The 25,029-nt window shown below is 44.3% G+C and overlaps 3 protein-coding genes across 4 annotated transcripts in view; 2 read left to right on the top strand and 1 right to left on the bottom strand.

Moving 5' to 3' along the window:
- The window catches only part of LOC308411507 (UDP-sugar transporter protein SLC35A5-like), a 47,948-nt gene extending 46,462 nt beyond the window's left edge, over nt 1–1,486 (top strand). For both annotated transcript variants that reach the window (XM_080905426.1, XM_080905425.1), the window contains one exon: nt 615–1,486. In XM_080905426.1, the coding sequence (XP_080761552.1) occupies nt 615–683 (69 nt within the window). In that variant the 3' untranslated portion in view covers nt 684–1,486. The remainder of the gene's footprint in view (nt 1–614) is intronic.
- Nucleotides 1–25,029, bottom strand: part of LOC308411799 (uncharacterized protein) — a gene marked incomplete at its 3' end in the record, with an annotated part of 120,081 nt that overhangs the window by 71,039 nt on the left and 24,013 nt on the right. The window lies entirely within an intron of this gene.
- LOC308411801 (uncharacterized protein) lies at nt 9,373–15,059 on the top strand (the record flags this gene model as incomplete). The annotated part of the gene is made up of 5 exons (XM_080905827.1): nt 9,373–9,541; nt 9,626–9,661; nt 9,741–9,920; nt 14,515–14,622; nt 15,043–15,059. The coding sequence occupies exons 1-5, from the start codon at nt 9,463–9,465 to the stop codon at nt 15,057–15,059; spliced, it is 420 nt and encodes a 139-aa protein (XP_080761953.1). The 5' UTR covers nt 9,373–9,462.

The raw sequence follows: 25,029 nt of genomic DNA on the forward strand, positions 1-25,029 counted from the left end.
AAACCACAAATCCTCAGTAGTCACGCACACAAGCCCACACACTCCTTTTCCTCACACAACTTCGCTCACCTAACCCCGATGTATATCCACTTCCTCTACTCCCGCCCACATACCAAGTGCTCTGCAGGAAACTTGGCTCTTGTTTCTCTGTAATGTCATTTCTTGAGTGCAAGAGGAAACCTGATTCCCAGCTATGAAAATAGCATCCAGGCTCATGCTGGAGCCTTACTTCATAGAATTCCTTTAGTAGTCAAGTGTTTTTTGATGGAAGAAGCTATTTAACAATACAGTAGTCTGTGGGGATACTATCCTGGAATTCTTTTCATCCCCAGCGTCCTGTTCTGTATTGAAGAAACCCTGTAAATCAGGTGAAATGCCAGGTTTCAGGTGTTTGTTTCTTTGCTAGAGCACTAACAAAAATACCCTCTCCATTGGCAGCCGTGGCTTTAAAATGCACGGTACTTCCCCGGTGTTTTTCGGGGAGTAAATACTGCCCTCCACTTTCTGAAAACAGAAAAAAGATGTGCACAGTGCCTCAATGTCTGCAGATTTGTCCACTGGATTTGATCACTTGTTCATTCATTCTGATGCCTTGTCTCTTTTTTGTGTTGCAGGACAGTGAGGAGCTCGAGCTCCTGACAAAGGCAAATGCAGACAGTGTTTCTGATGAAGAGTCCTTGTAGTAATGATAGAGCTCACTCCCAAGTATCCAGAGGATACTCTGCATCTTTCCTGCTGCTGATATCGAACTGGACAATTGACTGGATGGAACATGGTCACAGATTGTCTGTGAAAGCATTTATTTGAACAGTGATAAGCAGGTAAACGGTGAAAGATACTGTTGATAGATTATATGATAGACTCCTAGAATTAAAAACAAAGTGTTTAATAACAGAATTAGCGAAATGTGTATATTTTGGAAACGTGCCTGTCTGTGGATGACTGCTGTCATTCATATGGGGGAAAGTACCAGCAACGCTGTTTGTTGGAAAATAAGTGATACTTTTGGATTCATTATGGATTCCTTTTATGGACAGTGTATTTCTTTACATGATTCCTGTTGTACATGCTGCTATTTGACTGCTTGCTGGTGCTGGACGTCTAAGGACCAGAAACTGCAGTTTCAGGATTGTTTTGATAATAGATTTGTTTGAAATTGTGGTGATTTTGAATCTTTATCCACACTATGATGAATTCAGTTTGTATTGTACTGTGGAAGAGGCAGTTTATTTTTTTATTTGTTTATTTTCTGAGCCAGAATAAGTGGCATTGACATAATTGCCACTAATGCCTGACTTTCTGTCAGCACCACAAACTCCCTGCCTCTCTTACTTGGGGCTTGAATATTTTCTTGTTAAACTGTAAAATAACATTGTCTAAAGATTGTTGTTTGTGCCATTAAAATCCTCACGTGTGAATGCATTTTCTTGTAAAATAAATGGCAAGTTGTTTTACTTCTGTGCAAGTAATGCAATTTAATACAATCGCTGATGTCTTGTCATAAATTTGTGCATTTATTTAAATACTGAGGTTTTCTGGAGGAAGACCTAAAGGGTACTAGCTGCTCTAACTCCATGTTTTTCTTCTATTACTTTGCACATGCTTGATAGCTGTTTTAGCTCCCTATCAGTTCCTTTAAGCCAACTCTTAGATAGTTTACCCACCTGCTGAATAACAGTGTTCCACACCCACTAACATTATACAGATCCAAGAGAAAAGAGACTGTAACGCAGTCTGATGTCTAAGCTTTAAATGAACAAGACTCACTTGTACATACACTTTGGCCATGTTTAATACAAACTCTGTCTCTTGCTCTATGGCAGCTGAGAGATGCTCCAGCCTCCCCATGCCCTTAATTGGATAAGTGGAAGAAAATGGGTAGGTGGATTCAAGCCCTTCTTACTCGCAAAGTGTTTTTGCAAATGTGATTGCATTGAGGGGACAGTAAGTTGAGAAGGTCTAAAACTACTGTAGATATTACAAGTACGGCAGGTTGTTTCAATCATTACATGACCACTAAAATATACTTGGAAATATTTTTCCACTTTTGCCACTAGGGGGAGGTGTTGCTCAAAAGATTATTGCAGCGCATTGGCACTGAAAGTGAGACAAATAATTTAAAGGACCTGGTAGTAAACAAATGTTTATTTTCATATAGCCATATAGAAACAAAGAATAAATAGAAACAATGTATAGCAACAGAAACTTTACAAAAGAGAAATAATGTGATGCTTTTAATAATATTATTGGTAACTGCACTTCAAATGCAACAGATGTCCAATAAAAATGTTCTATTATCTACAAAATCAACGTGTGTGCTGAAACTATGTAAGTCTGATCTAAAAAAGCCTGTTAGAGATGACACACGATGCAATAATGTTTTAAGTTGAAATAAACAAAAAAAAACAAACCCGGCAAAAACTAAAGTACGCAATCCATTTCTGAACCTTCAGGTTCATCCATAAATTTACTGACTAACCAGATCTGACGCTGCTAAGTATAAAGCAGCGTACTATGCTATATAGGGAATGTTAAAGAACTGGATATGTGAAAGCATTTTTCTTCCCTTCACTAAGTGCTACAAAATAGTCGTCTGTGCCAACTGCCCGGTGGGAGATGGGAAAGACACACAAAGGTTTTGGGCCAAAGGAAGGTAGCACCAAGGACCAGCTGCAGGCCAGTGTGCATCATTGGAATGCACGCACCTTTTATCACCATACCCCTGGTGATAGCCATCCTGATAACCGTGTTCGTTGATGGTAACCATAGCCACCATATTAGTCTTCAGGGCAGCGCATGCCAAGCCACTGCTGGATGGCCATCTCCTGTCTGCGGAGCTGCATAGCAGGCACGTGCAGAGGGGGGGGCTAGAGGGGCTTGAGCACCCGCCCCTTTCCTGATGGGTGCCCAAAGTGCCCTTTTGTTGAGGCAACTTTTTAAAAAAATATATATATATTTTTTTTTTAATGTGTGTGTGCGGAGTCCTGTCTGTGCCCCTCAACAATAATATTTAACTATTAATCACAGTTTTGCTAAATAAAAGGATCTGGCTTGCATCAGTCACATGATCACATTTAACCAATGATCGCCCTTGACGGCAGAACGCGCTGGTTACGAGCCGGGAACGAGCTCACAAAGAGCACGCGCATTTTTAGCGGTCCGGAGCTGTAGGAGAAACACAAATTAACTCAGAGACACAGACTGATGCGACACAACCAGTAAGTAGGTGTACAGCGTGCACTGTAGTGTGTAGCACACAGGAGTATTAGCTTATTAGCTTAAATGCATATACTATTATACGAAATGCATATACTATTATATATTGTACATATATTTATTAGTTTCAGATGTAGCCATTCTTGTATTTTGCTTGTTTACATTATTGTATTTTGCACAACTCTGTTGCTTGTGAAGCTCGCACACAAGAATTTCACTCACATGTGCTTTACCAGTGTACCTGCACATGTGATGTGACAATAAAAGTGATTTGATTTGATTTGATTTTTGATTTATTACGTACACGTTGGTAAGCTGTCTTGTTGCAACTGACGAACTGAAACAAACGAGCGTGCTGTGTGTGCAACAGCGCGACAAACATTACCTGTCCTTTTATTAACTGCACATGTAGTGCTGGTCACAGCTGCTGGCTACCTGTGTAAGGCTGTCATGGGTCTGTAGCTCTGTCACCGTTTTAGGGAACATATTTAGTTTTAAAGTAAGTTTCCGGGCTTTTCCTGCCTTTCTGGAGGGATTATATTTCACTAAAAAACAATTTAATATGCATGTCCACATAATTATGCATTATTATAATTATAATATATTAAAAACACACGCTGTATTTTAAAGAACATACATTAAGAAGCAGATTATATTAGATTTATATTTTAAATAAGACAAAAGTTGGATTTTACAGCAGTAAAATTATTGTATCTCTACAGTTTAAACATGTAATAAGCTTTGCCCTGCACAGAGTGGATAGTGAAACAAATGGAATCATCATAATGACATTATTTCATATTTATTACTTCCCCCTCCTCATTGCTTTATTATTGTAACTCTAGTAATAAATAATAATGTAAGGATTCTGGATCAGCACCATGATGCCCATAGTATATACAGTATTCTGAAGAAGGACATGAGGAGGAAACAGCAGGAGCTGTGTGAAGCTACTAAAGGCAGTGCTATAACATTTTTCTGTCATCATTTTATTATAGATTAAGTGCAAGAGTTGTTAGGTGTGGATGATTAGATTATAGTTTATTGCAATAGCAAGTTGTGCCTTGTTCTCACATAGCAAGTGGAGAGTGATATATGAAATGATGGAAGGAAGAAGAAGGAAGAGTGATTCACAGGCAGAGCCTAAATGATTTCTCACAGTTTTTTGTTGCCTTATGGTTCCAAGCGCTGTCACCAATCTTTGCATTTTGTTATTATCTCATGACACTTGTTTAATCAGCTACCATCTCTCCTCTGGACTTTTTAATGTCTACAGTCTCAGATCAACACAGCCCTGCCCTTCCCATATTAGATTCTTGATGAATGTGTGTTGTTGTTATTCAGCCTGGTTCAATGTGCCCCTTTTTAACTTTGAGCACCCGCCCCTTTAAACCTCTCTGCACGGCCCTGCTGCATAGAGTCTACCAGGTCATAGATAATGGCCATGGACCACATGGGTGAGGGGTACCAGCACTTAACATTGCCGTCCTTCCCCACCAGCAGCATGGAGAAGTATTCTGGGCTGATTTGGAAGTAGTTTCTCATGTCCTTCACGAGGGTAGCTGAGAGCCCTTCACGCTCCACGGTAGCACTCCCTGGATGGACCAGAGGATCAGGTTAGGAACAACCTATTAAAGAGTGAATTTCACAATAGATGTAGCACATCGACATTTTCCTCTTCCTCTAAACTTATCACACTGAACTCAGATACCAAAAAAGTAGAGACCTTAGCTTTCAGAAAATATATCTGTTCACTATTTTGTATTAAAAATTCTTACCATTGATAGGATAGAGCTCCAAGACTCCGCCCATATCTGGCAACTGTGTGCCAACCAGCTTCAGAATGGCGATGTGCCTCATGCCTGTGTAACCATGGCAACCTTTTTTTGAAAAGACATCAGAATGAGGCAAACAATTTTTAGACAACAGCATGACTTCAAATGAGAACAGCAGTATGCTATCAAAGTTTACCTTGGACTATGACCCTGACTGACATGACCAGAAGAGCCTCGGCAAGCAGATTTACAGATGCTGGGAGGAAGTCATACTTGTTTTCTGCAAACAGAACAAAATGTGAAGACACGTACTGAGCAAGCTGCCAACACATCACTGTAATGCACGCCAGAAAAATTAACACTGTTTTTTAAATCTATTTATCCAGATGTGAAAAATAAAAGTTGTGTGCATGTGTTTACTGTCAGGTAATCACCGGCACTGGCAGACATTTTCAGAAGTAGGATGCGGCTGGTCCCCAATGTTACAAAGCCTAGCCTGAGAGCAAGAATGTAGGCTGATGAGCCGGAGCACAGCCTGGGGCACAAGGGCACATGGCTGCGACTGGAAATGGATCCAGCCAAACCTGCTGGAATACATACAAACATGCACGCACACATGTTTATCAGACTTCCCCTTTACATTATGATTATTATACTGCCAAAGAATTTTTTAAAACTGTTGTGTGTGTCTCAGAAAGGTTTTAAAAAGACAACATTGACAGGATGTAAGTGTGAACTAAAACTTGCAGAAATAATGATCAAATACAAGACACTAAAAATAACACTGCGGGTTAATTTGGTTAAAAGAATATCACTCTGATTATGTTGTGTGAGCCGTTTAGAGATATGTGGTGGCTTTTCCTTTAATGGCTCATCTGTGAAACAGCTTATGAGGAGAAACAACTCAGTATAATGCAATACAAAGATGACCGTGTCATTGAGACTATATACCCCTTATCTTGTATATCAATATTCAGTAAGATGACCTTTATATTCCAAGAAATCTATGTATCAGGCAAGCTTTCAGGTCAATTCTTTAAGTAATCCAAGAGTTTTATGTGGATGTTGGCTGTTTTTGTTTATTCTCTGTCAAACTATGACTCAATAAGCACTGTTGCAACAGGGCTCACAGGGATTTTCAGTCTGGTTATTGTGTCATTTGGCATACCATAACATTTTCTTCCAATTTCTCTTCCTTAACAGTAATTTTTTGACAGCCACCCTCACAATGACACCATTTCTGATGTGGCTTCAGTAAGCAGTATATGGATCAACTGCAAGCCCAGATGCATCTCTCAGGTCCTGTGTCAGGTCTTTGCTGCATTTTTTCACCCTGATTTTTCACACTTCAAAAGCTTCAGGAGGTTTTTGCTCAGCGCAGCATCAGCACCACGGAAATACACGGATAAACTGAGCAGATATTTGAAGTTTACACAGCTACATTCTCGCCTGAAAATATGTTAAACGTTTATTTTGTGACCCAGAAAGAATAATAAGGGTAACATTAAAATTAACTAGCTGCCGCCATTGTTGGAAACTGAGCAGGGCTGCGCTACGAATTCTGGGACAAGGCTTCCTCTTCTTCAAGGTTTAACGGCAGCTGGCATCCTTGTACATGCACTGCTGCCATCTTCTGCTTCAGTCCGTTATTACACCCTTAAATACTACTACTTATTCCTGCGTCTTTTGGGATCTTACAAAGCTTCAAACGACACATCAACTATTAAATTAGTCGTCGACGATTTTGATAGTCGACTAATCGTGGCAGCCCTAGTCCAAATCAGTCTTCCAGCATGATGATGACCTAAAACATACCGGCCAAAGAAGTAGTACATTAAGGTCATTGAGTGGTCTAGTCAGTTTCCAGACCTCAATTGTATAGAAAACCTGTGGAGGGAGCTTAAGCTTTGAGTTCCCAAGTGGCAACTGAGAAACCTAAAGGACTTAGTTTCTGTAAAAAGGACCGGGCCAAAATCACTCCAGAGATGTGTGCAAACCTGGTGACAGACTATACGGCTGTACTGGCCAAGAGTTCCTTCACAAAGTACCCACTTGTGTTTTACTTGTGTATCAAATACTTTTTTCACTCAGTGACATGTGAATCCATTCATAACTCTGATATAATGTTTTTTTTTCTATATTTGTTAAAATAAAACTGCCATTAAAAATTAGACTTCATTTCTGTGTAAGTGAGCAAACGTATAAATTCAGCAGGATCAAATAATTTTCCCCGACTGTGTAAATGTCACTGACTTTGGCATTGTGTTGGTCATGCCTGATTGTTTTTCTTTGTGCTTTAGGGGATCATCAGAGTGCCTGCTCCCTGCCAGTACGCCCACAAGTTGGCTTTCCTTGTGGGTCAGAGCATCCACAAAGAGCCCAATATGAAACTGGATGACCAGCTTTTCTACCTTTAAAGATAAAAAGGCCCAGTTTGCATAGGAAATCTTATTTACTCATTTTTGTTGTTTGAGCTTAGTTGTTGTTGTTGTTTTGGAGGCAAATTGAATGCAATCAGTTATACTTTGAGGATCTGTTTGGGTTTAAGTGATGGGAAAAGTCTGTATTTGTTGAGTATCTATAATCTTTGGTTTTGTTATATTTGAGACTTTTATTGTCATCATTTGCAGCACAAGATTTAGACCTAGATGCTGTCTCTCACTTTCTGCATTCAATTAATCAATAAATCTGAGTTTGTAATTCCTGGCATTTCAAAGCAAGTCAGTCCAATATTACATTACAAAATATCAAATTTTGTTTGTTTTTTTTTATATAAAAGATTGCACATGCACACCCACACAATAATTTGTAACCATCAATATAGGCTGATAATTCTTATCATAAAGCTAGCACACAGTTGCAGACTTTTAAACAATATGGTCTTCAAGACACCATGGGGAAAGCTTAAACTGTTTGATTATAAATTGCCAGAGAGATACTCCCTACAGTATGTGACAAAATTTAATCGATTTGATTGATGGCCCTAATCATGACCTTTTGACCTCCCCCCGGAAGTGTGTAATAAGCGTGACGAATTGCATCCGGAGAAGGGAGGGGTGGGAAACCCCCGGCATCCGGAGAAGGGAGGGGAAACCTGTTGTTGGAAAAAAAAGAAAAAAGTTTTTAGAGGGAGGGAGGGTCTGCAGCATGGGAGCGGAATAAAAGCAGAGCGGTGATGCAGCAGCTGATTCTGTGCTGTATAGAGAGACAGAGCGGCAGTTAGTTTTCCACAAACTCATAGTTTGAATTCTGTTTCAATATTTTGTCAATTTTCTCTGTATTTTTTTTTTTTTTTTTTTTTTTTTTTTTACAATAGCGGATGTAATTTTACTTTCTTAAGCTGCACCGGCGCGTGTAATGGGAAAAAAGAGTGACTTCTTATTGCCTGTAGAGAACCGTTTCTTTCAATAGTATTTTATTTTCCTATAATACAGACGCAGTAAAAAACCTTTAAGATACACCATAGCTTGTGATGAAAAGAAGAACTTTCTATCCGTTTGTAACCTACAGGCTGCCTACCTCGTATGTGTAAAAATGAATAAATATCCCTTAGTGAATACTACTTTTCCTTTTGATAGTCCCTTTTACAAGTGACTGAAAAACAAACCATAATTGCCGTGACAGGCGATCTTGTTACACACACACACACACACACACACACACACACACACACCCCGCGGGTCAAGGAGGAATGAGACAGCAGATATCAGTTTTTTCTCAATGCTTATAACCTATATTGCGCCCCCCAAAAAAAATATTATTATTATTATTAAAACATCTATATGAGGTAGGTTTTGCGCAGCCTGCTCCTTGGTAGAGTTTTTTTCTTCATTACTTTTAGCTACTTTTACAATGGGTTTTCTCAATAGACAGAAAATGATGACACTGAGGAGTCAACAGCCGATATTATCATTGCTTGTAACCCGGTAAATAATTTCGTACATCTCCTCCCCTAAAATAAGCCTTAGTGGAAAAAAGCTCATATTCGAATAAGTTTATTAAAGCACCCCCTCTGTGGGAAAGAGTTTTTTTTCTCAGAGTCAAGTTTAAACCATGAGGCGAGTTTTGTCAACAGGAGGCGAACAAGAACAACTGTTGCCCATAAGGTAAAACAAATATCCGCCTCTAAGTCGTATTTTACCGTTGCAGAATGCGGAAAACAGACAGCCCTCACAAGAAGGTATTCAAAAAAAGGAAATTGGATACCTCAACTCTCCCGACTGCACACACACACACACACACACACACACACACACACACACAGAGAGAGAGAGAGACCCGAAGGATGAGGAAAAAAAAAAAAACCCTCTCTAACTGACAATATTGTCAAGAGAAAGATGCGAAAAAACAGATGCCTCGCTAGACGAGGATAAAATGAGAGAAGAAACGGGAGGGGAGTCAAAAGAGCCGATATCTGCTCGGCCCCTACTATGAAAGTTCTACCAATCGCGAGGAAGAATCCGTGAATATTATGTCAGCATCCCGTTCAAACAACGCCGCCGATCAGAGCGCCAGGGCCATCTCGCCAGATCTGTTCGTACCTCACCCCGGTAAGTTGTTTTTTTTTTTTTTTTCTTTACGACTTTAAATTATATATCAACAGAGATGTCAATAATTTGATTACTTTCTTTTAGATTTCTACATCAATGATTTCACGCAAGTGGACTACGGTACGATTAAATAAGTATATATCATTTTTTTAAATAAGTTTAGATAGACTTGTTTTATCAAAAAATCTGATACTTACAGAAGCTATCGATAGTGCGGAGAGTAGCAGCATAAATCCGGCCGTTTTCCGTGCCGAATTAGACGCCATACTACCCGCAGAACCTCCACTGCCGCCGCGGGGAAAAGAAGAACAAGAAGACGACGTTATTTTCGTCTCCGCATACCGGGAGAACTGCGGAGAAATAAGTTTTAAAACCGAAGGTAAACAATATGTTGCATTATCCGCCATTTTTTGAATAACAGGATGTGACGGAGTAATCCAAGTGTGTTATACCGCCCCTCCCGACCCGGAGCAGATTTTTAAAAGTTTGTTTTATTTCTCGACAGCGGTAATCGAGAATATACAGACCCCGCCGCCGGGCTGTTGATGCTGACATAGGTAGTTGCTTTATTTTGTCACAAAGCTCTTCTTTTTGTTTACCCTCAAGTAATGTTTCTGCTACTGCACTCATGCACTCTTTGACAACACCTGCATCTGCAAAGGGCTTTTTGTGTTGACCTAAAATCCAAGCAACTCTGAGGGAACATTCATGAGCATGTTGTTGGGCGGTGAAAGAACTGGTTAAGATCCTTGTGGATTGATCATATTGGGCTCTGAGACTGCTAATTTTCTGGGACCTGAGTTCAGACTGGGGTGGGTATAATTGTTCAAAAGCTTTGTGCTTTGTCTCATAGTGGCGTTTGACATTGCCACTTTTAATCAGTGCCACGGTTTCTGAACATATGAGACACACTGGTTTGCTGCTTGCGGCCGGAAGAATGAACATATTGTGGCGGACCACCAGGTGGCTCCACTCACACCCAAGTTGAAGGGAAGTGTTGGGGTGGAGATTTTGGCACTTACTATATGTGAAGTTCTGAGAGTCAGTTAATAAAGTTGGAGTGAGACACTGAGACCTCTCCTGTCGTTATTACATACCTCCACATTGGTGACCCCTGTAGCGAACATGCTAAGGCTCGACGACGAAGCCAGCTCCGGCCTGGAAGCATCGGACCGCCGGACTTTCACCTCCGCCGATGGCTGCGTTTGCTGTGGCGCTTAAATTGCCGGATTTTTGGCTTCACGATCCTCCTTCATGGTTCGTGCACGTAGAAGCTCAGTTTGCTCTTCGTGGAGTTTCAGCCGACGATACTAAATACCACCATGTGGTGGCCTCACTTGACCCGCTGTCAACCCGCCGCGTGATGACTCTCGTCCGGGACTCCCCAGCCCAAGGCAAGTATGCCGCCCTCAAGGCGCTGCTGCTGCGGCGTTACTCCCTCTCTGATGCTGAGCGGGCCGAGAAACTCCTTTCCCTCACGGGCCTGGGCGACGGCACCGCTCTCGAGCTCATGGAGAGCATGCTGTCCTTGCTGGGCGCGGATGACGGAGGATTTCTCTTCACCCACCTCTTTCTCCGACAGCTGCCGGCTCCAATGCGCGCTGGCCTTGCCAACTCCCCGCTATTGGCCACGAAGGATTACCGCTCCCTTGCGGAAGAGGCGGATCGCATCCTCCTGGCTACCAGGACTTTCGGCGTCCAGGCGATTGTTCAGAACTCACCAGCGTTTTCCCCCGCCCCCTCACCGATGCCCCAGGGGCCCTCCGAGTCGGAGGGAGCATTCCGGAGCATTCCGGGAGCATTCCGGCCACCGTGGACGAGTCGTCCACGGTGGCCGGAATCGCTGCACAGCGGCACCGCGGAAAAGGGCTTTGTTTTTATCACCAGCGTTTTGGAGCGAAGGCACGGCGCTGTCTCCCGCCTTGCAGTTTCCAGACCCAGGGAAATGGGCATGTCAGCGCTCTGTAGCAGCCGCGACCGCTGGCAAGGAAAGGCTGCTTTTCTTAGAGGGCTCATGCTCGGGGAGGCGTTTCCTGGTGGACTCCGGCTCACAGAAGAGCCTTCTTCCCCCGGCTGGCTCGGACAGGCTAGCTGAGGGCTGCGGGCCATTGCTAACAGCGGATAATGGCTCTCCCATCAAAACCTTTCGGTGAAAGGTTGGTGACTGTTTGCTTTCATGACCGTGACTTTCAGTGGAACTTTGTTGTTGCTGCTATAATAGGCGCTGATTTTCTTTGTGCTCACGGACTGCTGGTTGATGTTGCTAACAGATGTTTAATTGATGCTGTGTTATTTTCCTCATTACCTGTTTGACTCAGGGTGCTCAGCCCGTGGTACATGCTAACTCAGTAGATTTGGGTGACGTTTTTCAGTGTTTGCTTTCTGAGTTTCCCTCACTCACTGTCCCCACTTTCTCGAGCACGGTGACGAAGCATGGGTGGAGCATTACATAACTACAGTAGGGCCCCTGGTGTTCGCGCGCGCGCGCGCGCGCCGCCTCAACCCTGCCAAACTGGCTGTCGCTCGGGAAGAATTTGCCACCATGGAGCGCCTGGGCATCGTGCAGCATTCGAACAGTGCCTGGGCTTCTCCGTTACACATGGTGCCTAAATCTGATGGTCGGTGGCGACCTTGTGGGGATTTCCGCCGTCTTAATAATGTCACAGAGAACGATCGTTATCCCATTCCCCACATCCAAGATTTTTCCGCCCATCTTGCGGGGACCTCGGTTTTTTCGAAGATCGATTTGGTACGGGGATATCACCAGGTTCCCGGGCGCGGGGAGGATGTCCCCAAAACCGCCGTAATTACACCTTTCGGCCTTTTCGAGTTTCTGCGCATGCCGTTTGGCCTGAAAGGTGCCACCCAAACCTTCCAGCGGTTGATGGACTCGGTCTTGCGCGGGCTGCCCTTTGTTTTTGTATATCTTGATGATATACTGGTGGCCAGCAGCTCGAAGGAGCAGCACATGTTCCATCTGCGTCAGGTTTTTCAGCGTTTGGCGGAGCATGGACTGATTATTAATCCGTCTAAATGCCAGTTTGGGTTGCCCGTTCTCGATTTCCTTGGGCACCGTGTTTCCGCCGAGGGCGCGGTTCCGTTGCCTGACAACGTCCAAGCTGTTTCGGAATTTCCGCATCCCACGAATGTTAAGGCACTGCAGGAATTTTTGGGGATGGTGAATTTTTACAACCGTTTTCTCCCCAGAGCGGCACATCTGCTGAAGCCCCTTTATGGCGCGTTAAAAGGTAAGAAAGCTAATGACTCCGTTGACTGGTTTCCGGAAAGAATCCAAGCGTTTTCTGATGCTAAGTCAGCGTTAGCTGATGCTGCCCTTCTGGCCCACCCATCCCCCTCAGCGCCGATTGCGTTGACCACCGATGCGTCGGACATAGCGGTGGGTGCGGTGCTGGAACAGCGAATCTTGGGTGTCTGGCAACCGCTCGCCTTTTTCAGCCGTACGCTACGTGACAGCGAACGCAATTACAGCGTTTTTGACAGGGAGCTACTGGCGCTCCACCTGGCGACTCGTCATTTCCGTTTTTTTCTCGAGGATCGTCACTTTACCGCATACGTGGACCAGAAACCCTTGACGTTTGCCATGTCCAAGGTTTCTGATCCATGGAGTGCACGCCAGCAGCGCCAGTTGGCAGCCATTTCTGAGTTTACCACGGACATTCGGCACGTGGCTGGTAAACCCAATCATGTGGCTGACTGTTTGTCCCGTGCGCTGGTTTCTCCCGTCTTTCTCGGCATAGACTACTCCGCCATGGCTGCCGATCAGAGCGGTGACATCCTCGCGCTTAAATCCACCCAGACGGGCCTCATACTAGAGGACAGAACCATGCAGGACGGTGGTCCCCTCCTCGTCTGTGACGTTTCCACCGGCCGCCTTCGCCCAGTGGTTCCCGCTTCCTGGCGTCGTCAAGTTTTTGACTCGGTACATGCTCTCTCTCATCCAGGGGTCCGGGCCTCTGTTAAACTGGTCAGCTCTAAATTTGTTTGGCCAGGCCTTTGCAAATCTGTTAAGGAATGGGCGTCGGCGTGCATTCCCTGCCAGCGCGCGAAGGTTCATAAACACACCAAGGCACCCCTGGAGCCGTTCTTCATACCCGGCAAACGTTTCGATCATGTGTATGTTGATCTGGTGGGTCCTCTGCCGCAGTCACAAGGTTTTACGCACCTTTTGACTGTTGTTGACCGGACCACCAGGTGGCCGGAGGCGGTCCCCCTGGCGTCCACTACCGCAGAAGTGGTGGCCAAGGTGTTTTTGTCAACCTGGGTCTCGTGTTTTGGCCCACCCGCGGACATTGCGTCAGACAGAGGCCCCCAGTTCATTTCCGAGCTTTGGTTGGCCATGGCTGATGGACTGGGGGCTAAAGTCCACCGCACAACCGCATACAACCCGCAAGCTAATGGGATGTGTGAACGGTTACACCGGTCGCTTAAGGCTGCTTTTCACACCTCCTTAAAGGATGGCAATTGGGTTGACCGCCTCCCGTGGGTTTTGCTTGGGCTGCGCTCTGCGGTTAAGGAGCTTCCCCAGCTGAGCTAGTGTTTGGTCAGCCCCTCCGCATGCCTGGAGAATTCTTGCCCGAAAATCCTCCTCCCTGCTTCGATCCATCGGTGCTATCTCTCAACCCGCGTTTGCACTCGCTTCGGGTTCCTGGTCCGGTGCGCCATTGCGTGCCTGACACCTTTGTTCCAAAGACTTTAGAGACTGCTAAGTTTGTTTTTGTCAGGCACGATGCCCACAGGACAATGCTGCGGCCGCTGTATGACGGCCCATTCAGGGTTATTGAACCGGGCCAGAAACATTTTGTTTTGGATTTTGGGGGTCGAAGGGAGACTGTGTGTGTTGACAGACTTAAACCTGCACATGTTCTTCCGGACAGTAATGTAGTGCCGGCCCAGGCCCCTCGCCGTGGCCGTCCTCCTTCGATGGGGTTGACAGACTCTGGTTTTCCCCCCAGGACTACCCCCGGACCACCGGCGTTTGAGCCTCCTCCTGCCTTTCCTGCTCGCCTTCACCAGCCTCGTTCACAGGATGGACCTTCCTCTGCCTGTTCTCTCCCTCCCAGGTTCAGTCGTTTGGGTCGTTTGCTTAGACCCAGGGTCCTGGACTGAATAGAGACCTAACTGTGTGTTCAGGGGGGGGGGGGTATGTGTGGCGGACCACCAGGTGGCTCCACTCACACCCAAGTTGAAGGGAAGTGTTGGGGTGGAGATTTTGGCGCTTACTATATGTGAAGTTCTGAGAGTCAGTTAATAAAGTTGGAGTGAGACACTGAGACCTCTCCTGTCGTTATTACATACCTGTCGGTCCATTCAGTCTTGAAAGTTCTATTTTCAATGTCTACTTTTCTCTTTTTTGAAAGCGCCATGGTTGTTTTACCTCTTGTGACTCCCACTCACATCTTGTCTCACTGTATCGTTAATCGTCTCGCTTGTCATTCGCCTCTCACCGTCTCTTTCCTCTGTCTGTCTGTGTCTGCACTCAGCGTTGCGATCGCCTTGAATGCGCAGATGTGATTGGCTAAGTAGTGTCACGTGGGTGGCTTAACTCGCACACCATTGGTTTGTATGTTCCCTGGTCTAATACAATGTAACGTTACCGCTTAAAATTGAATCGCCGGTCAAAATTAAATATAATTTAATATTTTGTTAACTATAGGTCCGGGTCCATATAGGATGGCGACTGGGTCCTGACCGCGTGAGGCATCCAGAAGACGTTTCAACAATCAGCTCATCTTTGGGTCTGCTGATGTCCAGAACATAGTTGAGCTAAAAAAACAGAGTTGTCATAGACTGTGGATGACAAAATCAGATAAGCACTAAAAGTTGCACTTTGCGACATCTGAAAACTTTAACATACAAGCTACAAGCTACAACATACACCATGATGAACGGCTGGCCAAAATGTTCTCAGGCTTTGTCAGAGCTTCGCACGGTGGTCCACACACGTCAGGAAAAGTTGCATCTGTTGACCTTCTATAGGGAGTGCAGAATTATTAGGCAAGTTGTATTTTTGAGGACTAATTTTATTATTGAACAACAACCATGTTCTCAATGAACCCAAAAAACTCATTAATATCAAAGCTGAATGTTTTTGGAAGTAGTTTTTAGTTTGTTTTTAGTTTTAGCTATTTTAGGGGGATATCTGTGTGTGCAGGTGACTATTACTGTGCATAATTATTAGGCAACTTAACAAAAAACAAATATATACCCATTTCAATTATTTATTTTTACCAGTGAAACCAATATAACATTTCCACATTCACAAATACACATTTCTGACATTCAAAAACAAAACATAAACAAATCAGCGACCAATATAGCCACCTTTCTTTGCAAGGACACTCAAAAGCCTGCCATCCATGGATTCTGTCAGTGTTTTGATCTGTTCACCATCAACATTGCGTGCAGCAGCAACCACAGCCTCCCAGACACTGTTCAGAGAGGTGTACTGTTTTCCCTCCTTGTAAATCTCACATTTGATGATGGACCACAGGTTCTCAATGGGGTTCAGATCAGGTGAACAAGGTGGCCATGTCATTAGTTTTTCTTCTTTTATACCCTTTCTTGCCAGCCACGCTGTGGAGTACTTGGACGCGTGTGATGGAGCATTGTCCTGCATGAAAATCATGTTTTTCTTGAAGGATGCAGACTTCTTCCTGTACCACTGCTTGAAGATGGTGTCTTCCAGAAACTGGCAGTAGGACTGGGAGTTGAGCTTGACTCCATCCTCAACCCGAAAAGGCCCCACAAGCTCATCTTTGATGATACCAGCCCAAACCAGTACTCCACCTCCACCTTGCTGGTGTGATACCCACTAATGTGTGATCACATTTATGTGAATTAATTTAAGTAATTTCACTTTCAATGTAAGTGATATTTCCATTTGGAAATGCCCTAAATAACTACAGTAATTGTAACAGGAAACTTGGTAACTACCCTGGGATGTTTGTAGCGGACGCTTCATTTTTATACCAATAGGTGGCAGTGTGAGACCATGGTTTGGCCTGTTGTTAGCAGCCTGAAGCGCATGGTCCGCGCTGTTTTCTCATAATGGCGGAGTATTCAGGAAACGGCAAGCCAAGTCTCTCTGTCTGATCATTTCTTTCCTGTTTACAGGACACATATATAGCTGTCTACAGGTGCTGCCACCCGGTACCTGTAACAGTTTTCTGGGGGCTCGTCCGGGATCAGTCCTGCCTTTGAGGCTGGGAGCTGATCCAGTAATACCGGTACTTTGGGCCAAGAGTGGCAAGAAAACACCAACAACTCCAGTCTGCTGGTTGTTACCGACACCTCCTGCTGCTGCCTGATGGAGAATAGATGCTACTAATTGTGCAGGAAATGCATTGGCCATGTGTCACAACTAGCACAATGGACAAGAAGTAAGGAAAAAGACAAATAAGGACTGCTTGGTGCTGCTTGGTGCTCGGACCATCGCCCATCAAGGCAAAAACTGTACGAAAGCTGACATTGTGTGACCCACTGCAAGGGATAGGGAAGCAACCATAGCGGAAGGTGAGAGGAGGAGCTTGGTGTGGGCCATCAAGAAAGACCTTCTCGCCCTCTCTGCTGATGAACTGTTCCAGATTGCCAAATCTCTGGGTCCAGTGCCAGGAGTGGATCAGTCTTGCCTTAAGTCAGGGGATGAAGACAGTTGCTTCGAGTACATCAGTGGTTTCATGTGCAGTAAGGCTTTATTAGAGTCAGAAGATCAGGGCATGTCACACTTATTGTCACTGAAAGATGTTGTTGATGCTGTTACCCAGGGTCATGTTTCTGATTTGCAGATACAGGCTGCCACTGGTAATGATTCATGTGATCTATGTCCAAATGCTCAGCCTCATGATGTCAGTGTTGAAGTGAGTCCAACTAATGCAATGTTTTTAGAAGATGGTCATAATAGTGGTACAGAAGTAACTGACAGTGTGACCCAGAATACCAGCTCTACTGCTGTTTCCCAACGTGATATAGAACTGCAAAAAATACTCTTCAGTTACGAAGAGCTCTCTAAGAAAATTAAGCAGTACATGCCCACATCAGGCTCAAAGAGGAAAACAGATTCGGACAGGTTCATGGCAGGTGAGACTGGACACTTAACCCAAATCACCTGACCCGCTGGAATGAGGGTGTCATACCTGCCAGTCCGCAGACGTCCACATTGTGCAGGGGCTTCATCAGCCTTGATGAGGTTTACCAGGAGCTCTGCCTTTTTTGTTGGTATTGACATGGCATTGCAAAGCAGGGTGACGAGAGTTGGCATGAACCGTCCTGGTTGTTCCTGCACAAGTTCCTCCATCACATTGAAACCCAGCAGCGGTCTCTCCAAAACAAAACTGCTTACAAGAAAAGGCACAGTTATTGACAAATTAGGGTCTTCATTCCCTCTCAAATTAACTGTGATTGGCACCCAGCCATCAAATGGGAGAGTGTCACCATTCACAGCACGGACTTTTAACTCTTCTTCAGTATCAATGACTTCATCAAGTGACCTTACAGGTGTATCTGGTAGATATTTATTTATCACTCTCTTTCAATCATGCTCACTTGAGCTCCCGTGTCCAACAAAGCACTAACTGCTAAACCATTTAGATGGCACTGGGTGAGAGCTTTTTTTCCAATTAGTTTGGCTAATTTTTCACTTTTACTGTTGGTTGAACTGCCAAGAAGTATAGCAGATTTATTTTCTTGGTTATTCTGTCTCTGGGTTGGCACTACATTATGTTTGGTGTCAGCGTCACATTTTGCCAAACTTACAGCAACAGTCTCACTAGTACTACATAGGTCAGATTGGGACGGAGCGTGGGACACGGTTTGTCCCGTGACAGGGACCGGCTCCCGTTTCCCTGACGTATTGTTTTCTTCATGCAGCCAACTGCGCGGTGGCCTTCCTGGGGAAAACCTACTCATCCATCCCTAAGCCACTTTTTAAAGAGGTTAAAGAGTACATACAAGAACTTTTGGTAAAAGGCTGGATAGTAAAGTCTCAGTCCCCGTACGCCGCCCCAGTCGTCTGTGTCAGAAAGAAAGATGGCAGTTTACGCTTATGCATAGACTATCGCCTTCTGAACAAAAAGACTGTTCCCGATCGACACCCACTGCCCAGGATACAGGATCTGATTGATACTCTGGGTGGGTACTCGTGGTTTAGCATCTTAGACCAAGGAAAAGCTTACCACCAGGGCTTTGTAGCTGAGGGCTCTCGCCACCTCACTGCCTTCGTAACACCATGGGGTCTTTATGAATGGGTTCGCATCCCATTTGGTCTCACAAATGCCCCAGCTGCTTTTCAGCGGCGCATGGAAGAGATGCTTGGCTCTCTTAGAGATGAATGTTGCGTCCCATACCTCGACGATGTACTTTGCTATGCAAAAACATTTGACGACCATGTTGAGACTAGAGATGGACCGATCCGATATTACGTATCCGTATCGGTCCGATACTGACCTAAATTACTGGATCGGATATCGGAGAAAAATAAAAAATGTAATCCGATCCATTAAATATCACGAAAGCACCTCACAAAACTTGCAACACGCCGTAACTCACCTCAGAACGTTAGCACGTCGGAGCAGTATGTCTCATGTGATAGAGCGGCTGTGGCATGCGGGACCTGTCGGTGGTCTGGATAGCATTTGGAGCTTAGCTAGCAACCTCCGACAAAGTTATCCCCGAGAGAAGTACAGCAAGTGTGTAAGTCCATCTCTGAATGTTTGTAAAGCATTCCCGCGTTAAGCTTAACAAGCGACTGCCTCTTCTTGCTGCTACTTTAATCATGAAACTGCTTAATGATCAGCTGATCGGCTTTTCTGTCGTGAGTCCGTCTCTCTGGTTTGTTTTTGGCCCACTTTGCACCAGAAAGAGGAAACCAGCGGCTGAACAACAGCAGCACGTTTAAGCTTGATAAGCTGTTGTTAGAATGTATTTAATATTACTTTCTACACCAGGATCTTTTTCTACGTAGCTGACGCTGGTAACTGTGCAGGGGCGGATCTAGCAAAGTTTAGCCAGGGGGGCCGATAGGGCATTAACAGGGAAAAGGGGCACAAAGACATACTTTTCTTTCTTATTCTCATTTAAAATGTCTAGCTTTTAATAAATAATTATCTGACACCCAAAGTTTTAATTTGATGTAAAAGGAATAGAAGTCAATTACTGTATATAGTGACTATTAAGTCTAATATATATACCCTAGTAAGCTATAGTACTTTTTCCTTTGGGAAGGTACCATCTGTGCAGTCTGCAATTTTGTTGAAGAAAGATGTTGAATCTATTTAATATTTCTTGAAAAATAATTGATTTCTGTGCATTTTATTTCACACTGCATCAAAGTAAGGTTGATTACGTCGATTAAGCATCATGAGGTGGAGCATGAGGGGTGGTTCCCTATTTTTTATTTATTTATTTTTGTTGTTGCTGGGAGTTGGAACCCTATTAGTTAGGTTGCTTAATATTTCTGCTAAGTACTCTTTAAAATACCAGAATAGGGAGGATGGTGTAGGTTTAAGTTTATTAGATTGATCAGTATTGCTGAACTATGAAATATTTTTTTTTGCATACAGGTATAACAGAATAGCTTTAGTGTAGTTGTTGTTTTAAACTTGAGTATGAACTTATACAAAATGCAGCAAGATATTTAAAAAAAACAGTTTTGTTGATTAAAAAACACTATATCGGATTCATATCGGTATCGGCAGATATCCAAATTTATGATATCGGTATCGGACATAAAAAAGTGGTATCGTGCCATCTCTAGTTGAGACCCTCCGCAAGGTTCTCCAGGCACTCCAAGAACATGGAGTAAAATTGAGGCCGGAGAAATGTGACCTCTTCAAACAAGAAGTCCGATATGTGGGTCGGCTTGTGTCTGCTGAAGGAGTCAAAATAGACCCGGCAGACCTGGAGGCTGTCAAAACCCTGACATCTAAGACACCTCAAACAGTTGGTGATGTGAGGAAGCTGGCAGGCTTTCTAAGCTACTACCGCTCGTATATCCAGGATTTTTCCCGAATAGCTAAACCAATCTATGAACTCCTTCAGACCAAGCCAGGCAAAACTCAGTGTCCGAAATCTGTGAGAAACAGCAAACACCCACAGCTGTCCTCTCGAGAGCACGTTGAGTGGACCCTGAAACACCAGAGAGCGTTAGAACAGTTGGCGACCCTCCTCACCAACCCCCCTGTTCTGACATATCCCGATTTTAGCCTGCCTTTCACATTGCATACAGATGCATCTGACCAGGGCTTAGGAGCTGTCCTGTATCAGCGTCAACATGGGAAATTGAGAGTAATTGGCTATGGATCTAGGACTCTGACACAAGCAGAACGCAACTACCACCTGCATAGTGGAAAATTAGAGTTCCTTGCGTTGAAATGGGCTGTATGTGAAAAATTCCGTGACTACCTGTACTATGCCCCACACTTCACATTTTATACAGATAACAACCCCCTAACCTATGTAATGAGTACCGCAAAGTTAAACGCAGTGGGACATAGGTGGGTTGGAGAGCTCTCGGATTTCCGGTTCGACATCAGATACAGGCCAGGAAAGTCAAATGTAGACGCAGACACTCTTTCGCGTCTCCCCTTGGATATAGAGAAATATGAAACTGCTTGCACAGAGGGATTTCCAGATGAGGCAGTGCAGGCAGTCTGGGATGGAAGCCAGGTGGCCAGACAGAAAGATGTTGCTTGGGTAGCTGTTACAGGAAAAATGATTGTTTCTTTACCTTCTTTTAAATGTACAAAGCATTGTTTGGATGCCCTTCGTCTATGGTTAGATTAGTTTAGAATTATCCTTTTAGACTTTCTCAGCAAAGACATACTGTTTTGGGACATATTGTTTTAGATTGTTTTATCTCTCACAGCTTTCTCCCAGCTCTCTGCTGACGAGACTAGCGCCACATATGGAGTTGTTTATTTTATCTGTTTTGTATTTTCTTATCCTGTTCTCACTGTCTTTCCTATAAAAAGTGCCAAGCCTCTGTACACGGTGTGAGTTGTTCTGAACAGCTTACCCGTGTGCACGTTAAAGCATAAAAAGTGATCTTGTCTCATTGTGTCTTTATTTCTCCTGGGTCTTTTACAGAGTTTTCCCCCAACAGTAGCCATGCTCAATATCTCTTCTCTGGACCCCCATCAGCAGCCTCATATCAACTCGCTGAGCATCAGCCATGATGATCTGGTTAAAGCTCAAAGAGAGGATCCAGCCATTGGCCAAATCCTCAAGCTGAAACTAGATGGAGCAAAACTGACAGATGAAATACGCAAGATGGTAAGAGGAACTGCCCATAAACTCCTCCATGAGTGGGGTAAGTTACATCTTGAAAATGACCTCTTGTATAGATGTACCAGTGACAGAAGACAATTAGTGCTTCCTGCCAAGTACAGGACTTTAGCATTAAGACATTTACATGACACGATGGGTCATGTTGGGACAGACCGAGTGCTACATCTCGCAAGGGACAGATTCTATTGGCCCTTTATGGCTAAGGACATTGAAGCCTATGTGACCCAGAAGTGTCCCTGTATCATGTCCAAGAAACCAGTAACACACGTCAGGGCTCCCATGGGTAGTATAAGATCGGACTACCCTTTAGAACTGGTGTGTATTGACTTTTTGCATTTGGAAGCCAGCCGTGGAGGGTATGAGTATATTCTCGTGGTAATTGACCATTTCACTAGATTTGCTCAAGCATACCCCACAAGGAACAAGAGTGGGAAAACAGCTGCTGAACGGATTTTCCAGGATTTCATACCCAGATTTGGATACCCATCCAAACTACATCACGACCAGGGTCGTGAATTTGAGAATGAACTGTTCAGGACACTACAGAAATTATCTGGTGTCGGACATTCCAGAACATCACCTTACCATCCTCAAAGTAACCCTTCAGAACGTCTCAACAGGACAATACTCCAAATGTTGAGAACATTAACAGAAAAGGAAAAAGTACAGTGGAAAGACCACCTCCCACATCTTGTACATGCGTACAACTGTACTCGACATGAGTCCACCGGCTACTCACCATTCTATCTCCTCTATGGACGACACCCGCATCTACCAGTCGATCTGCTGTTTGGATTGAAGGGGGAAAATGAAACATACTCACCTACAGGATATGCCAAGAAATGGGCCGAACGAATGTCGGAAGCTTATCGGATTGCTAGTGAAAATAGCAAGAAGTCTAGTGCAAGAGGCAAAATAACATATGATAAAAAGGCAAAAGGAGTCATGCTTCAGCCAGGAGACAGAGTTCTGGTCAGAAACCTCAGTGAGCAGGGAGGACCTGGCAAGTTGAGATCATATTGGGAGAGGACTATTTATATAGTAAAAGAGCAGCTAGCAGATAGCCCAGTTTACGTAGTCCATCCTGAAGCTGGAGACCCAAAAAGAACCCGAACATTGCATCGCAATCTACTGTTACTTGTAAATGACTTACCTGTTCAAGTCACTCCCCCCCTGGCAAAGCCTGCAATTGGAAAGACAACACGCAACAGACGAAGGATGGAAAGATCGGCAGATGCACAAAGACAAACAGACATGTGGGATATCTCTGACAGCGGTTCTGAGAGTGATTGCTCGGGGTACTGGCTAAGAGCACCTGTTGAAAGGACTGTGAGAAAGAACCTGGACCATGAGCAACACCCTGCATCTCAGTCATACCAGACCAAAGAACCTATTAGAGTGACAACAAACACAAAAAATGGACATTCACCTGTGCAGACGATGGAAGACATACTGACTATGCCTGAGCATTCACCATCCGTCAGCATTGAACAATTCGAAGAGGAAACTGGGAGAGAATGCTCACACCTGCCATGTTCTCTGAGAGAGGAGATGGAAGAAATGGAAGTGGGTAGTGACAACCTATCTGAATCCAGAGGGTCTGGTGAGGAGTGTGAAACTCATTTGCAGTCTAACGTACAGGTTCAACCACCGGGACATACTTGTACGGACATTAGAAGAGCTACCCGTCACAGGAAGCCACGACAGTTTCTGACTTATGAATCACTGGGTAAACCCTCAGTGCAGTCACATGCGGCAGTTAATCTAGTTGGGGAACGCACAGCACCACAGTTACCTGCCACAACCATACCATCATACACTGTATTTCCATACCCACCATTGGCAATTGTGCCGCCCGTGTGTATGTCACAGTCACCAATGTACTGCACCCCAATACCATACTCACCATACCAGTATCACGCATCACTGAACCCATCTGCATACACACCACCCCCACTGCTTGTTTCATAACTAGTTCTTGGACTGATTAGAGTTAATAAGAATTTGAGAAGCAAAAGTTAAAAATGTCATGATTTTGTGAATGTTGGGAGCCATTTTGTTTTTGTCAGGGAGTGTGTGATACCCACTAATGTGTGATCACATTTATGTGAATTAATTTAAGTAATTTCACTTTCAATGTAAGTGATATTTCCATTTGGAAATGCCCTAAATAACTACAGTAATTGTAACAGGAAACTTGGTAACTACCCTGGGATGTTTGTAGCGGACACTTCATTTTTATACCAATAGGTGGCAGTGTGAGACCATGGTTTGGCCTGTTGTTAGCAGCCTGAAGCGCATGTTCCGCGCTGTTTTCTCATAATGGCGGAGTATTCAGGAAACGGCAAGCCACGTCTCTCTGTCTGATCATTTCTTTCCTGTTTACAGGACACATATATAGCTGTCTACAGGTGCTGCCACCCGGTACCTGTAACACTGGCGTCTGAGTCGGACTGGAGCTCTCTGCCCTTTACCAATCCAGCCACGGGCCCATCCATCTGGCCCATCAAGACTCACTCTCATTTCATCAGTCCATAAAACCTTAGAAAAATCAGTCTTGAGATATTTCTTGGCCCAGTCTTGACGTTTCAGCTTGTGTGTCTTGTTCAGTGGTGGTCGTCTTTCAGCCTTTCTTACCTTGGCCATGTCTCTGAGTATTGCACACCTTGCGCTTTTGGGCACTCCAGTGATGTTGCAGCTCTGAAATATGGCCAAACTGGTGGCAAGTGGCATCTTGGCAGCTGCACGCTTGACTTTTCTCAGTTCATGGGCAGTTATGTTGCGCCTTGGTTTTTCCACACGCTTCTTGCGACCCTGTTGACTATTTTGAATGAAACGCTTGATTGTTCGATGATCACGCTTCAGAAGCTTTGCAATTTTGAGACTGCTGCATCCCTCTGCAAGATATCTCACTATTTTTGACTTTTCTGAGCCTGTCAAGTCCTTCTTTTGACCCATTTTGCCAAAGGAAAGGACGTTGCCTAATAATTATGCACAGCTGATATAGGGTGTTGATGTCATTAGACCACACCCCTTCTCATTACAGAGATGCACATCACCTAATATGCTTAATTGGTAGTAGGCTTTCGAGCCTATACAGCTTGGAGTAAGACAACATGCATGAAGAGGATGATGTGGACAAAATACTCATTTGCCTAATAATTCTGCACTCCCTGTATTGGCTT

Source organism: Rhamphochromis sp. 'chilingali' (genome assembly GCF_963969265.1).
Source record: "Rhamphochromis sp. 'chilingali' genome assembly, chromosome: 15".
Classification (NCBI taxonomy): domain Eukaryota; kingdom Metazoa; phylum Chordata; class Actinopteri; order Cichliformes; family Cichlidae; genus Rhamphochromis; species Rhamphochromis sp. 'chilingali'.